Source organism: Sturnira hondurensis, unplaced genomic scaffold (assembly GCF_014824575.4).
Source record: "Sturnira hondurensis isolate 20B ecotype Veracruz unplaced genomic scaffold, ASM1482457v3 Scaffold0021354, whole genome shotgun sequence".
NCBI classification, from domain to species: domain Eukaryota; kingdom Metazoa; phylum Chordata; class Mammalia; order Chiroptera; family Phyllostomidae; genus Sturnira; species Sturnira hondurensis.
Window position 1 is genome coordinate 3,296,911 of NW_028093985.1, and position 15,226 is coordinate 3,312,136.

The following is a 15,226-nucleotide window of genomic DNA, read 5'->3' on the forward strand; positions in this document are numbered from 1 at the left end:
CTGTACACCAAAAAATATGTTTTTTGCCGATCTGACAAAAAAAGTTATAATTTTGATTCTGGATGGCTGTTGTCAGTTTTTCATTTGACAGTCTAAGGGAAAAGAGGTCAGTGCTCCTGACTAAGTAGGTATTGCATACTTTAAAGTTTCCTGTGGCACACTGGTTGGAAATTGCTGCCTTAGACAAAGGCGACTCTGTTTCTCAAGAACACACAAGTCTGCGACCCCTCTCAGAACTCAGAGGGTGGAAAATTCGGTTTGAAAGAAAAATGCCATTTCTCTAATCAACTTTAATCTCTTAAGTGACACTTAATTTAGCTGAAAAATCTAGACAGTTTTTTGTAAAGAACTGTATCAATCTGTATATGTTGTAATAGAGCTTCTGATACTAGTTTATTGAATGTGTTTCAAGGAGCAAATAAAAACCCAACTGTATACTGATAAAAACACTCTGTGCTCAGACCAGAGACGGTAGTGTTCTTTAATGCTGTCAGGCAGCCCTGGCTCACTTGAGGAGCCCAGTGAAAGGGCATGTCAGGGTGAGCGCCAGTGAAGGCGCCTTGTGAATGGCCCTGAGGAGTGTGCCTTGTCCCTGCGGCCAGGAGGCTGGTGACTGAGACATGCACACAGGGCTCTTTGGTGGATCCATAAAAGCTCTCAGCTTTCTCAGGGGGGTCGGCGGAGTTGTTGGATCTTAATTTTTTTAATGTACAAGTTTTATATAAGTAATAAAATAAGTTCTTATTTTGTATTATATCTGATGCTTCCACTGTTGATCTTGGAGAGCTGGTGGCTCATGGGGAAGACGGGCTCTGGAGAACATTCCAGCAGTGGCTGTCACGGCAGCATGAGCGCCCCCGAGTGGCCACACCTGGAATCTCGTGGAAGCTGACTGTAAACTTGAACTTGCTTCTGTTGTGACTTTTCAGCCAGTGACTTCTTAGTTACCTGAACTTTCCAGAGAAGTGGCCGTGAAAAACATGTTGAACCTCCGTTTTGGTGAATAACGAATATCATCTTGCTAAATTAATGTTTTGTACAATGACTAAATTGTATACATTTTGTTATACTTTTTTCCAGTTCCAGTAAATTATGAGAAGTTAATATTTGTAAGTGTAAACAGTAACTTTTTTTTATTAACCCTGCACCTTGGAAGCTTATAAAGTGCAGCTGGGGTGGTAACCAGTGATTCCCACCAAGGGTCGCATGGCCAGTTACCATTCTCCATTATGTTCTCTGACTCCAACACTGATGGCAGTTGGTGTTGCATGTGCATTAAAACTTCCTCATAGAGAGTTTGATCAGTTCAGATTTATCATCTCAACTGACTACTTTTGGATATTGGGGCAGTGAGCAAGAGGGCATAAAGATTGGGCAGCCACAACAAAATACCCATTGCAGGTGCACATTTAAGCCACATGAGCTGATCGGAGAGTATAGCATTGGGCTCTAAATGCCGATCCCCATGTATTTGCAATTATTGACTAGACTTCTGTTGTAGTTAGAGGTGAAAAGATACATGTGAGCCTCTAAGAACAAGGGCCGCATAACAGAAAATCAGTTTGATTTTTTTCTTCCCAAATGACACAAGCACTTGTATGTCCCCTCCAGAGTGGAGCGAGTTGGAAAGGCAGCAGTGAAGGACTTTTCACCCCTTTCTCTGCTTGGGTGCTTTCGCAAACGGTAAGGTGAATGTGGTAGGACAGGACTCTTCCTCATCCTCAGGACAGGGCAGGACAGGACTCTTCCTCATCCTCAGGACAGGGCAGAGAAACGGAAACACCCCACATCGTTAAAGGGTCAGAGCTGGAGAGCACTCAGAGCAGCAAAACAAATCCACTGTATATAGGAGGTGAAACGGGCAGTGCATTAACAATAGAAAAGTACTCTCAAGACCACTGCCTACCCTGGCCAAGACTAATTTATTAGTAATAAACTTTGTGAAGTTTGCACAAAGATAATTAGTGGATAACCGCTACAGTAGAAACCAGGAGAAGATGGCAAATGATTGACTATACAGTTATGCAGCAGATTCTTCCTTTGACTAATGGAACGTGCCCCCTTTCCCTCCTGAACCATTCTGGGAGCTGCGTTGGGAGGTATGGGCACTCGTGTCAGGATCCCATCCCAGTTCCTCCCCAAGGGCAATGGAAGAGGGCCTTGTGCTCACAGCTGGAGTTAGGAGGTAGAACACAAAAGAATGCATTAATTCAGGGCTTCACCAACTTGAGTGTGCAACACACTCCCATGGAAGACTTTCCAAAACAGATTGCTAGGCCATCCCCAGGGCTCCTGCTTCCCTCGGTCTGGGGTACTGCTGCTGCTCTAACTGTTGTGTGGTGTCAGTATGAGGTGCCTGCTTTTCATGGATGGTATAGGAAATCATGTTTTTCCAAAACCACACAGTTGGAAAAAGCGATCGAATGTTAAGAATTAAGTTATTCCTAGAGAGACAGTAACAACTAGGGAGTATGTTACCTGGATTTGGTGTCTCCCTGCGCTCCACCGATGACCACCACCCCCTACCCTGCCCCCCCCCCCCCCCCGCAAACAACAATAAAGGTCTTCTATGGTCAGTCAATGCAGTGAATACTCCAGGGAGACAGCTAGCCTATGTTGACTGGAATTCCTTTGCTTTTCTGTCACTTGAAGTTTGAAATGGTAAATAGCTTAGTGGATGGGGTACCGGGTAGGGATGGTTGAAGGGGCAATTCTGCCTCCACTCTAAACTCAGATTTGTTCTAGTACTAAACTTGGAGTTCTGTGCAAGAGAATGAAGACACCAAATAGTTTGTGGAATTTGTTTAAGGCCATTCAAAGTATACAGACATGGAGAGTTCATGGAAAATTTGTTTTAATGGGCAGAGAATGCCTAGGCCAACAGTGAGTCCTGCTGTAATCCAGTTCAAACAACGGCCAGAAAATCTGGAAGATCCTATGAAAGCAACTCAATTAGAAATAGCTAGTTAGAACTACACCTATTTGTAGGTTATACTCCAAAGTCAAGTCTAAGACAAAAACTGCACATGGTTAAATCACTCTTGAAAACCTCTTCAAGGTGTGTCATGAGGACCACATGCTACTTCTCTCAATCATGTCAACACAACAGCCACACCACCTGCTCCAGCATCCCACCAGATTCAGTAGCGGGCTTGTGTTCAGGAGTCATACTGCCTGGATGGTGTTTATCTCTGAACACTGGGAAAGAAATTAGCTCAGTCTTTCAAAATAACTATGGAGGAACTCACTGAATTAACTGCAAATCCACACTTCCCATCTCACGGTTGTTCTAGGGAAAAAACAAAACAAAACAAAAATCAAAACTTTTGGCCCTGGCTGGTGTGGCTCAGTGGATTGAATGCCAGCCTGTGAACCAAAGCAAAGGGTCCTTGGTTCCAGTCCCAGTCAGGGCACATGACTGGGTTGCAGGCCAGGTACCCAGTAGGGGACATGTGAGAGGCAATCACACATTGATGTTTTTTCCCTCTCTAAACATAATAAAATCTTAGAAAGAAAGGAGCTCGTACCCTTTGCAACAGCATGGATGGAACTGGAGAGCATTATGCTGAGTGGAATAAGCCAGGCGGTGAAAGACAAATACCATATGATCTCACCTTTAACAGAAACCTGAACAAGCAAAATATAACCAAAGATACTGAAATAGAGAACAGGCTAACAAGGACCAGAGGGGAGAGGGGAGGGAACCTCAGAGAAAAAGGGGAAGGATTTACAGAAACAAATACAAAGGACACATGGACAATAACTAGGGGGATGGAAATGGGAGAGAAATGGGGAGGGCTGGCGGGGTGGGGTTTGGCTGGGATGGGAGTAAAAGAAAACTGTACTTGAACAACAATTAAATAAAAAATAAAAAAAATCTTAAAAAAACCCCAAACTTTTGGACTACAACTCATAGTAAGAAATTCATTTTAAATCGTAACCCACTACACATACACGTTTGTACATACAAAAAAAATTCCCAAAGTATTTACCTTTATTACATTTTATGTACTTGATTATTCCATCATCCTATTTTGCTAAGAATCAGATCACAAGTCATTAACAGTTTTCTTGGTCCCTAACTGGGTTACAACCTGCAGTTTGAAGACCACTGAATTGGAGTACTTCAAGCTCTTGACTAACTCAAGAGAATTATGTAGGGCAGTATCTGGAGGTTAAGAAAAACAACCAAACAAGCACATTTGTCCATAATATTTTAATACTTTTCTGCTTTTAAATACTGGTCTTAATTTTGTGATTGTAACATGGAAGATCCAACTTTTATTATTTTTAAAAAACATCATCAGGATCATAAAGCTATTATAGAATAGTTACACCCTCTACACTCCCAAGGTACTTTAAAATGATTATGTTTTGAGTTTGTGGACGAACAATGACAATAATCCAAAGACATCATCTGTACAATTTGGACTAAATACTGGTGAAAGTGTTTAACTGGACAAACAACCGATAAGCTTAAAGATAACCAGCACAATTTCACGAGAGAACCAGCTCACCCCAACTAAAAATTCTCAATAGCAAATTGACACTGATGTTGTATAGGTGTACAGATTAGCTGATGAAACCAAACAATGGGAAACCCTTTCCCCGTTTTCCTTCCTTTGTACTCTTACACCTCTCCCCGCCAACCCCCTCCTTGCTCCGGCTGCCCCCGTCTGGCCATCCCAAACCTGGAGCTGCTAGGATGACCCTGCTCTCAAATTTGGGAGTCCTGAATTCTAACTAAAACACCGTGTTCTCGCTCAGGGAACAAAACCCCCTCATCACCAAAATTTTTTAAGTTTCTATTGCAGTATAAAAGGGTAACTGAGTAGAAAAGAGAGTAAAAAGATCCTTTTTTTTGGCTTGGGGAAGAGAAGTAGGAAATAACCGGGGATGAGAAAACACCATGTGTATTCAGAGTATGCAGGAACTCGCCATATGGAAATAATTCTAGAGGGTCTGAATGCTGGCTACAGGGCTGGCACCTCTCTAAAATTTGACCCCTTTTAAATTCTTTTCACGTTCTCCTACTAATTTCTCTATCTGGTTGGACAAGATTAACTCTAGTGAAGTACCAGTGCCATTATCTAAAGGTAAAATGTATCTTTTTTTCTTTTTTAATACAAATATTTTAGTGTAATCATTTTATTTACAGAATAAACTGCAAAAGTATATCATTAACATTTAGTGCAAATGCAACAAACGATAATTAGATTTAGATACTGCTTTGTAAACTTTCCATACCTTTGTAAAATAAAGCTATCCAATTTAGTTATGAAAAAGTTACTTGTCTGTGTTCATGATAGTTACCCGAAAAAAATGGCAAACAGAGAAATAGCTACAGTGGGCATGCGGAATTTTTTGAAGATTCCCATCAGTGTTTACGGTGACTGTGCCTTCCCTCCCTAACCCTCCCACACTCCCACACCCCAGCCCACAGCTGATTGTAAAATAAAATACACATCTGAGGTATAAATTTTCCTTTTTAAAACAGCACAATACAAAATGTTAAATGGTGATGTGGTAAACCGATATGATAATCTGTCCCATTTGCCTGACTGGCGTTACCCCCACAGGCACTTTTCCACACAGTCCAACTACGAACGGCATTGTTCTGTAATAAGGCATAGTCCATGCACATCATTTAGAGAAAGTAAATTAAAAATAGAAAAGATTTATGGAGCATGAAATCTGCGTGCATGTAATGTTAAGCATATGTTTTATATGTATTTTTCTCTCTGTACAGAATAATAAATAGCACTATATCTGATGCAAGTAATTTACTTCCAGGATTGTGCATATTAAGTGATCAGACTAATCCCATCATTAAATTATCACCTTGCATTTATCATTAAGACTCCATTACCATGTATGAAATATATACAAGACATGTTCCACGTGACACGACTTTCTGCTTTACAAAATGGATCTGATTTCTGTGTCTCTACAAAGATGAACAAGTCAGAAAAGCATCTACAAAATGCCTCTGACTTCTGTAAGCACGTTTGTGTATAAACATAACGAAGGTTTTGAAGTGGGCAGTCATTTCTACTTCAATGAGTAAAATTCCTTGCCTCAACTCCACGTTTCAAGGTTTTTATCAGAGGCTGAAAACTAACAAAACTAAAAAAAGTATTATACATTTACGTTTTTACAGCAATGAAGGAAAGAATTTCACAGGGGATCCTTCACTGCTCTGCTGCAGTTTCTGATCAGAGGCAAACAGGGACCTTGCTCACATTTTCCAGGCATGCCTTGCAACATACCTTTTAAACTAACCCAAATTAGAAAAAACAAAAACACACCTGTTACTGAATACTACAAATAGTGAATAAAAGGTCAAAATCCAACTGATTTGCTTTCACAAGTAATAACTATATATTCTCTCACAAATTTCATAAAAATGTAAGCTCATTTTACCCTGATCATTTTACCAGGAAACAGTTTATACCCACAAGGTTTGTGCAGATGTTTCTGTGTGAAGGTAAGAAAGACCAATTGAAGAACTGCCAAAATGTGTTTCTAACAAACAAACAAGAAAAGCTGTAGCACAACATTGTACAACTAAAAATGCAGAAAATACAAAGACAGCAAGGGGGGAAAAAAGCTTTTCCTTCCTTCTCCATCAGAACCAAAGTTCTTCACGGGAGTAAGACTACGGAAAAAAAAAATCACAGGTTATTGACAGCCCTCAGTCATTAAGAGATACTTTTCATGACAACATGAATCATAGAAATCAGCAGCAATGAATTCTATGATTATGCAAAGCAAAAAAAAGAAACCCCACAGTTCTGGAAACAGGTTTAACTGCAGGCCTGAAACAAGAACCCCATCCAGGCAGTTGGTGCGCAGAAAGCGTACACCTTGTGCACGTTCGGCTTCTGTGCTTTTCTTCTGTGCACAAAACCTGATACAACTGAGGATCTTAGGTTGGACCACACTAAATTAAAAATTCTGAAAAAGTTTCCAACACTTAAAGCTTCAATTTCTAGTTGTGATTCAAAATTGATTTTTTTCTCTTCTAGGAGCAAGCAAATAAAAATATAGCCATGTACATGTAATTTTACATGTATTTATAGTTATGTGCTGAGTGTGGAGAGCTAGCAGGAGAGAGCTAGTGTCAGATGTTCAGCTTTGCTGTTGCAACATTTCTTCATTTTTGTACACAGGGCCAAGGTGCTGGGCCATAGACAAGGCTAGAGATCCTACGTTCCAGCTTAGAGCATTCGGTATTTTTTTAAGTTTTTCCTCCAACATGGAATGTCACACAGCCTTGCTTCAGTCTCTGTAGGAAAGAAAATGACAAGTAAAAAATTCAGCCATATATATTTACCAACAGCTGCAAACCTACCAAAAACAGATTCTTTTCACTCCTTGAATTCATGGAATGTACATATTCTTCATTAAAATTTATGTTTAAAAAGTTTTCAACTTTAAGAATGTAAAAATTATCCCACCAGACGGAACAGAAAGAATAAGGAATCTTTGAAAGTTAGAAAAACTTTAAAAGGGTAATGAGCTATAGGTAAGCAAAGAGGGAATTAACCAGAGGTCTCTGGATATGTAACCCATGCACTGACATTTCCTTCTTAGTCTTCAATAAAAATTATGCTATACGATTTTTCAAGAACTTTAAAATTTTACCGAAGATCTGAAAGAGGCCTGCCTTAATGTAGAAAACCAGCATGCTCAGATCACATCAAATGTGTAAGCATTTTGACTAAGAGGTTTTAATATCTTTGGACATCATTAATTTTATGGAATTTCTCTAAAGATGATACTATTAAAAATTACTATTTCTCCATCACCAAAACCAACAATGTTAGTTTTCCTAAGGTTTCAATGCTAGAATCCACTTCATATAGACAGCTTCCCAAACTGTTATGAAACAAGTATGACTTCAGGGGAACAAAGATCTTCTCTACACGTTAGTGTGAGTCTGGCTCCCTGTCGGAAAAGAGCTCAAGCGGGACTCACGGCTGAGCGGGGTTTTAACCAACGAGTCTTTTCTTTTCTGTCTTTATATATATGCTCACAGGTCCACAAACAACGCTACCTCCTGCCTCAGAAGTCAATTTTTTTCAAAGATTTCAACCCCAACCTTCTAGGCCTACTAAAGAAGAGAGTGTATACACACACAGTCAATAAAACACTGACCCAAATGAAATAGTAATACGTTAGTATGCATATTTCAAATGTCTAAGAAAATCACTATTCTTCTCAAACATAGTTGAGAGCATGTCCTCTCTCTATATAACTATATTCTGATTTTTTCCTGCATAACACATGGTTATTATTTTCTGTCCTGCTTATAAGCAAGGCTGGGGGTAGAGGTAAAGAAGAGAGAAAGCAGATAGAGCTGCATGCTTGGTCTTGGTCACAGCAAACAGCAACTTTTTAAAAATCTTAAGGCCGTGAGAAGAGACACCTAAGCAAGGTGACAAGCCTGCTGCCATAGTGTGGGATCAGGTTTTTGGTTTGACAAATATAGAGCAGAGATAGAGTCAGTAAGAAATTGTGTGCCTGGAATCTAGTCATAACAATTCTCAAGTACAAAATATTCTAAAAATAGTGCATTTGTGCAACACATTTATGCGTCAGGAGAGAAGATTCCTCCAAGGTCAGGCTATATATACCAAAACACTAAGCATTCACATTAGTAAGGCCAGAACTTATTTAACACTTCAGGTCAGTTCTTTCCCAAGAAAAACTAAGTGTTTGGGACATCAATGCAATAAACCTTGTGTTAGCATCTGACAATAAATTTAGCTTTTGAGTTTTTTTTAAAAAGACATACTACAAGGACTTCCGCCAAGATGGAGGCATAGGTGGAAACACTGTGCCTTCTCCCACAACCAAGTTTGAATACAACAAAGATTTGGAGAAACAAAGACACAACCAAAGGACAGAAAATTGAATTATACAGAAGTCCGACTACATCTAACCGTTCGACGGGGACGGTAAGAGGGGCAGAGCCAGCAGCGAGCAGGGTCGGGCAGGACAGGGCCCCCGACCCAGATGCACAGGCAGACGGGAACCAGTTGGGGTGCGGGGCAGACCGTGGACACATATTCGCGCACAGTGAGACAGACCACGCAGGCGCCAGGGGGCGAGGGCTGACGGCGGTGGCACACTCGCGTGCAGTGGGACGAAGCGCGTGGGCCCGGTGACGGCAGCAACTGCGGCACCGTTGAGGGCCGTGGCGGCAGGCAGCGGACAGGACGCCATAGTCCCTCTTTGACCCCGCCCCCACACACAACGTTACGACCCAGCGACTTAGTTGCCCTGTTCTAGTGAACACTTTAGGGCTCTGATCCTGCTATGGAACAGGCACGAACAACCCGAAAGATGGCGCGAGAAGAACTCAAAGTCCCAGAGCCAATAACTCTAAGCGACCAAGAAATTGCCAGCCTCTCAGAAGCACAATTCAGGACACTATTTATCAGGATGCTCACAGAACTGGTAGATTATAGTCACAAATTAGAGGAACTTATGAAGGCTAAACTAATTGAAATGAAGGGAGATGCACAGGAAACCAATAGTGATGGAAAGGAAACTGGGACTCAAATCAATGGAATGGACCAGAAGGAAGAACAAAACATCCCACCAGAAAAGAAAGGAAGTAAGAAATGAGAATTCAAAAAAATGAGGAGAGGCTTAGGAACCTCCAGGACATCTTTAAACGTTCCAACATCCGAATTATAGGGGTACCAGAAGGGGGAAAGAAACAGCCGCGAGTGGAAAACGTATTTGAACAAATAATAAAGGAGAACTTCCCCAGTCTGGCAAAGGAAATAGACTTCCAGGAAATCCAGGAAGCTCAGAGAGTGCCAAAGAAGTTGGACCCAAGAAGGAACACACCAAGGCACATCATAATTACATTAGCCAAGACCAAAATGAAGGAGAGAATCCTAGAAGCAGCAAGGGATAAGGGGACAGTCACCTACAAAGGAGTACCCATCAGACTGTCAGCGGATTTCTCAAAAGAGACCTTACAGGCAAGAAGGGGCTGGAAAGAAGTATTCCAAGTCATGAAATCCAAAGACCTACAGCCAAGATTGCTTTATCCAGCAAAACTTTCATTTAGAATGGAAGGACAGATAAAGTGCTTCTCAGATAAGGTCAAGTTCAAGGAGTTCATCATCACCAAGCCCTTATTATATGAAATGCTAAAGGGACTTATATAAGAAAAAGAAGATGAAAAATATGAACAGTGAAAGGACAGCAAACACACAGTTATTAACAACCACACCTAAAACAAAAGCAAACCAAGAGGACAGCTAGATCAGGAGTGGAACCATAGAAATGAAGAACACATGGAGGGTTAGAAACAGGGGGGTGGGAGGGGGAGAAGGGGGGAGAAGGCACAGAAAATAGCATAGAGGGTAGGTAGAAAATAGATAGGGGGGAGGGCGAGAATAGTGGGGGAAATATAGAATCCAAAGACCTTGAGACACGTGGTTATAAACTAAGGGGGGGAGAATGGTGGGGGAGGGAGGGTGCAGGTGGAGGGGAATGAAGGGGGGGAATAGAACAACTGTAATGGTATAATCAATAAAATATATTTAAAAAAATAATAAAAAGACATACTACAGATAGCATCAGAAACTAAATTTAATTTTAAAAGGCATTCATTATATCATTACTGACAACTATTTTTTTTATCTAATTAAATTGACTCAAGAGCATAAATTTCTCAGCCAATGATTTAACTAACATTCAATGTAGGTAAGAAGAGGATATTCATATATATTAACTGCCTGTAAATTATACTTCGGTGATATCTACTAAAATTTAACACACTGAGAGTTCACAGAAACAGAATTACACAAATGTTCTCCAACAAACCAAAAAAATGCTCAAACTCATTCATAATAAGAGAAATACAGTTAAAACTACACGGCGAACGTACTTTTTAGCTATCAAGTTGGAAAAACTCAGAAAGCTTCATTTAACCCATTGTGGGGGAGGGTATAGGGAAATGGGCACTCCGACACGTTATCGCCGGAGCGATGGCAAATTACTACAGCCCCACGTGGAGGGCAATACCTGAATTACAAACGCACCCCCCAAAGTGCCAGTGCTGTCACATCAACTAATTTACCCCACATATAAACTCTCAAGTGCAAAATGACACATGGATATAACTACAACACAATTTGTTCTAACAAAAAATGGAAAACAAGTGTAATATTTACAAAGGGAGTTTAGATGAATTATGTACAGCTATACAACGAGATACTGAATCACCTTAAAAAAAGAATGATGAGCTTCCCACCTATATGTGAAGACCTTCAAGACAATAAACAGTGCAAAAACAAGATACAGAATGATGTGTACAGTATGGTATGTTTTTTTCAGTATGCTATGTTTTCTTCAACAACAAGAGTATGCGTGGGAGCAATACAACTGTATTTGCCTTTTCAGGCATTAAAAAAAAAAATCTCTAGCCTTGGCTCGTGTGGCTTGAGTGCCGGCCTGAGAACTGAAAGATCACCAGTTGGACTCCCAGTCAGGGCACATGCCTGGGTTGCGGGCCAGGTCCCCAGTTGGGGGTGTGCAAGAGGCAACCATACACTGATGTTTCTCTCCCTCTCTTTCTCCCTTCCCCTCTCTCTAAAAGTAAATAAATAGAATCTTTAAAATTTTTTCTGAAAAAATACACAAGAAACTATTAATATCAGTTATACACTTTTGTGTGTGTGGATGGGGGACAAACGTGGGTGAACAGAGGGCAGGGGGTAAATTTACTATATACCTTTTCACACATTTGACTTCTGAATGATATTAACATATGACTTACAGAAATTTAGATTCTTGCTCCTTGTGTAAAGATGTTCAATGTAGCATTAACTTGACAGTAAAAATATGAAACCAACACAAATGTTACCATGGGGACTAGTTAATAAATTCTGCAATACTCAGGTAACAGATGTTTATATAATGAGACAGTATACCATCTCATATTTTTATATGGAATGATAGTTAAAATATACTATTAAGTAGAAAAGCAAGCTACAAAACAAATATAAACATATTTTTAAGACAATCAAAAATACATATTCATAAGTACATAATTATATAAAAAATTCTAGAAGAATATACCACAAACCTAACAGTAACTTCAATGGAGGAAAAGATATAGAAAGTTTGTACTTCTGAAATTCTTGAGTTCTATAATGTTAAAATTTGTTTAAATAAACTGGTATTATTTAATATATGCAGAAAGATAAAGTAACTTTTAAGGCTATAAACACTGTTAACTCTTTAATCTGGGAACACCATAAAACACAGAAACTATTTTCAACGGTTAACTAAATTTTAACATCTATAGAATCATGTCAGACAAAGTTTAAGAAAAAGATATCATGTATCTTCCAGTACCTGTTAATACTAGAACAAAATAGATTTTCCTGCTGTTTTCTCTTGGACATAAGTAGTAAAACGTTTTAGAAACTTCGGATACTCTCGTTTTGCCACTGCCCTTAAGACGGAGGCTGGTGCCCATCCTCCAGGGTTCACTGTGAGTTAAAGAAAAAAATTAAATATACCAAGATATAATTCTCCAAATACATATGCAGCACTCACTCATTTTGTTCCTTTGCTTTTAAAAAATTCTTCATGTTGGGACAATCAGCATCTCTTAAAGTTTTTTAACCACCAGGCAGGAACAGATAGCAAATAAGAAAGCACTATTATCTTTCTAAAGTGTTCTTACTTCCCTAAATTATATGTAAATATTAGTATAGCTACATTTTAGGTTACCCGAGACAGATTTATTCATCAAACTCTACTGTAATTAAATACTAACTTGCTCAGGCATAAATGTCTCTTGATTGGACGGACTTCAAAACCTACTGCAGGGAGAAAATGGATGTAGTAAGGAATCAAAGCAACAGGGCTGCCCAGTAGCAGGCTGACATAAAGAAATATGTACCTAGCAACTAATTAAGGATGAATGACCAATCAATGACATAGAAATGAGCAAGCCAGACAATAAGAAATTTCCTTCCCCACTGTTGCTTACATTCCTAATTCTACATATATTCTCTTAAGTAAATATTTAATAAAACGGTTCTTAAAACCAAGAATAGCCCTGGCTGGTGGCTCAGTTGGCTGGATATCATTCTGCAAACCAAAAGGGTGAGGGTTTGATTTCTGATGAGGGCAAATACCTGGCTTGCAGATTTGGTCTTCGGTTGGAAACTGTTTAGGTGTGTACGGAAAGGCTGCCAATCCGTGTTTCTCCCTCTCTTTCCCCCTACTTTGCCCTCTCTGTAAACCCCTCTTTCTAAAAACCAATGGGAAAAAAATGTCTTTGGGTGGGGATTAAAAAACAAAAAAACAAGGATATGTGATAGTATTCTTGATATAAAGTTTTAAAACTTTTTTATCAAGGTTTATTAAAGGTTTAAAACAATCTTCCTATCCAGCCCCAGATTAAAAAATTCTGATATAGTACTTCTGGGGTTAATTTCAGGTATGCATATATCAAAAGTTTCCCAATAGTTTTGATATACATCTTTCCAAATTAAAAATTACTTATCTAAAGAATAAACACTCAGAAGGCATTTGTGATGGTATTTCTCCAAGTGATCAGTCATCATGTAGATCATTCTAAGAACATCCACATTACCAAGTAGCAAAAACAAACAACTGAAATACATACCATTAGCTACATACGTAATCTTGCATAAAATGTTGTCCCTGCTAATCTCCTGGTTTCCCTCTGGTGGGCTTACCAAGGTTTGACAAATCATAGCGATATTTATTTTGGCACGGACACATCGATTGTTCAGCTACAGAAACAAAAAAATAGCAACAAAACACCAGTAGAGCAGACACCCAGTATTTTGTAATCTCTACTGGTCTCACTCTACACTAGCTTTACCGAAACTGGAACTCATCAAAATCTCCCACAAAATCTTGGAAATACCAAGAAAGAACACATGTGAAGCTAATACAACACAAGAAATGATTTTCCCTCCTATTACATAGTAAATAGAGCTAAATAGAGATACAAACTACAGAGGTTTTGTCAGTAGCTGATAATGGCTTGAGAAGCAACTGTGAGAAGTGGTCTACACGTATTACCCATCAGCTCTGTCTCACCTCACCTCAGCAGCAAAGGAAAGTGGACCTGCTGAAATGGTCAGAGCCATGCCCACTGTCCCTCAGATAGCCCGTGGACTGTGTTATTCCACGAGGCCAACATAACACAGAATCTAAGAATCATGATCGAATCTAGTACCCGTGTGTGTGTGTGTGTGGGGGGGGGCACGTGTTTAGCCCCTTTCACACTGTATTGTATAGTCAGCTTTATATTCTACAACTACATGTATTTTACAGAGTGTACTTACCGGAGCACTGTCATGATCCACAGAAAAATTACAAACTATCCAAGTCTCAGGGTCATTTTCAGTCAAAGCTGGTATCTTTCGAATGGCAGAAAGGTATAATACATCTCGCTGAGAAGCAGGCCACACTCTCTGTGAAAGAAGTAAAATCATTTGAAAATTTAACTACTTTTTACTCATGTGTAATATGGAACTAACAGAAATAAATGTAAAATCAATAAATTATTTTAGTTGAAGGCAGAATATGTCAAATTTTAAATGAAGAGCACCTGATATCACCCACCAAAGAATTAATTTTAAACACTGAGTTAATGGATTTTGTTGAACAATTACCAAAGGAATAAGGTTCTATATTTTTTTTAAAAAATTGTGGTTATCTGCTATTGAAACCATTTTTACGTGTACAATTCAGTAGTATTAATTATATTCACAATGTTACATAAACATCACCAATACCTACTTCCAAAATTTTTTATCTTCCCAAACAGAAACTCTACCTGTTAAGCAATGGCAGGCACCCCACTGCCCCCTTCCACAGGCCCTGGTAACATCTTGTTTTTAAGTTTAGTATTAAAGCTCAGCTTAAACTGTTCAGAGACTTTAAAGCAAAGATTTTAGGCAAAGAAGTCTGCTCTTTTGATAGCACAGTCACCTTTAAAGAATTCCCAATCAGTGCGACAGAATCTTTGAACTTCAGGGTACAGGAGGGTAAAGTACTGTTGGAATGATGTAGTACCTAGGTCGCAGAGAACTGGAACTCTGGGCAGTTTGAGAGATTCTAATTGTTGAGCACAAAATAGAGCCAACAACTCAGTGTCAATATAACACAAATCATATGTAAAGTGAAAGGTTTATCTTTTAAAGAT

The 15,226-nt window shown here is 39.4% G+C and overlaps 1 protein-coding gene across 3 annotated transcripts in view; it reads right to left on the reverse strand.

Moving 5' to 3' along the window:
• Window positions 1-4,209: 4,209 nt before the first annotated feature.
• The window catches only part of CERT1 (ceramide transporter 1), a 112,409-nt gene continuing 101,392 nt past the window's right edge, over window positions 4,210-15,226 (reverse strand). For 2 of the 3 annotated variants that reach the window (XM_037032290.1, XM_037032288.1), the window contains 4 exons: window positions 14,364-14,492; window positions 13,673-13,802; window positions 12,388-12,524; window positions 4,210-7,288 (listed from right to left, as the gene is read on the reverse strand). In XM_037032290.1, coding sequence (XP_036888185.1) covers window positions 12,397-12,524; window positions 13,673-13,802; window positions 14,364-14,492 — 387 coding nt within the window. In that variant the 3' untranslated portion in view covers window positions 4,210-7,288; window positions 12,388-12,396. The remainder of the gene's footprint in view (window positions 7,289-12,387; window positions 12,525-13,672; window positions 13,803-14,363; window positions 14,493-15,226) is intronic. The other variant, XM_037032289.1, reaches the window with a different exon arrangement.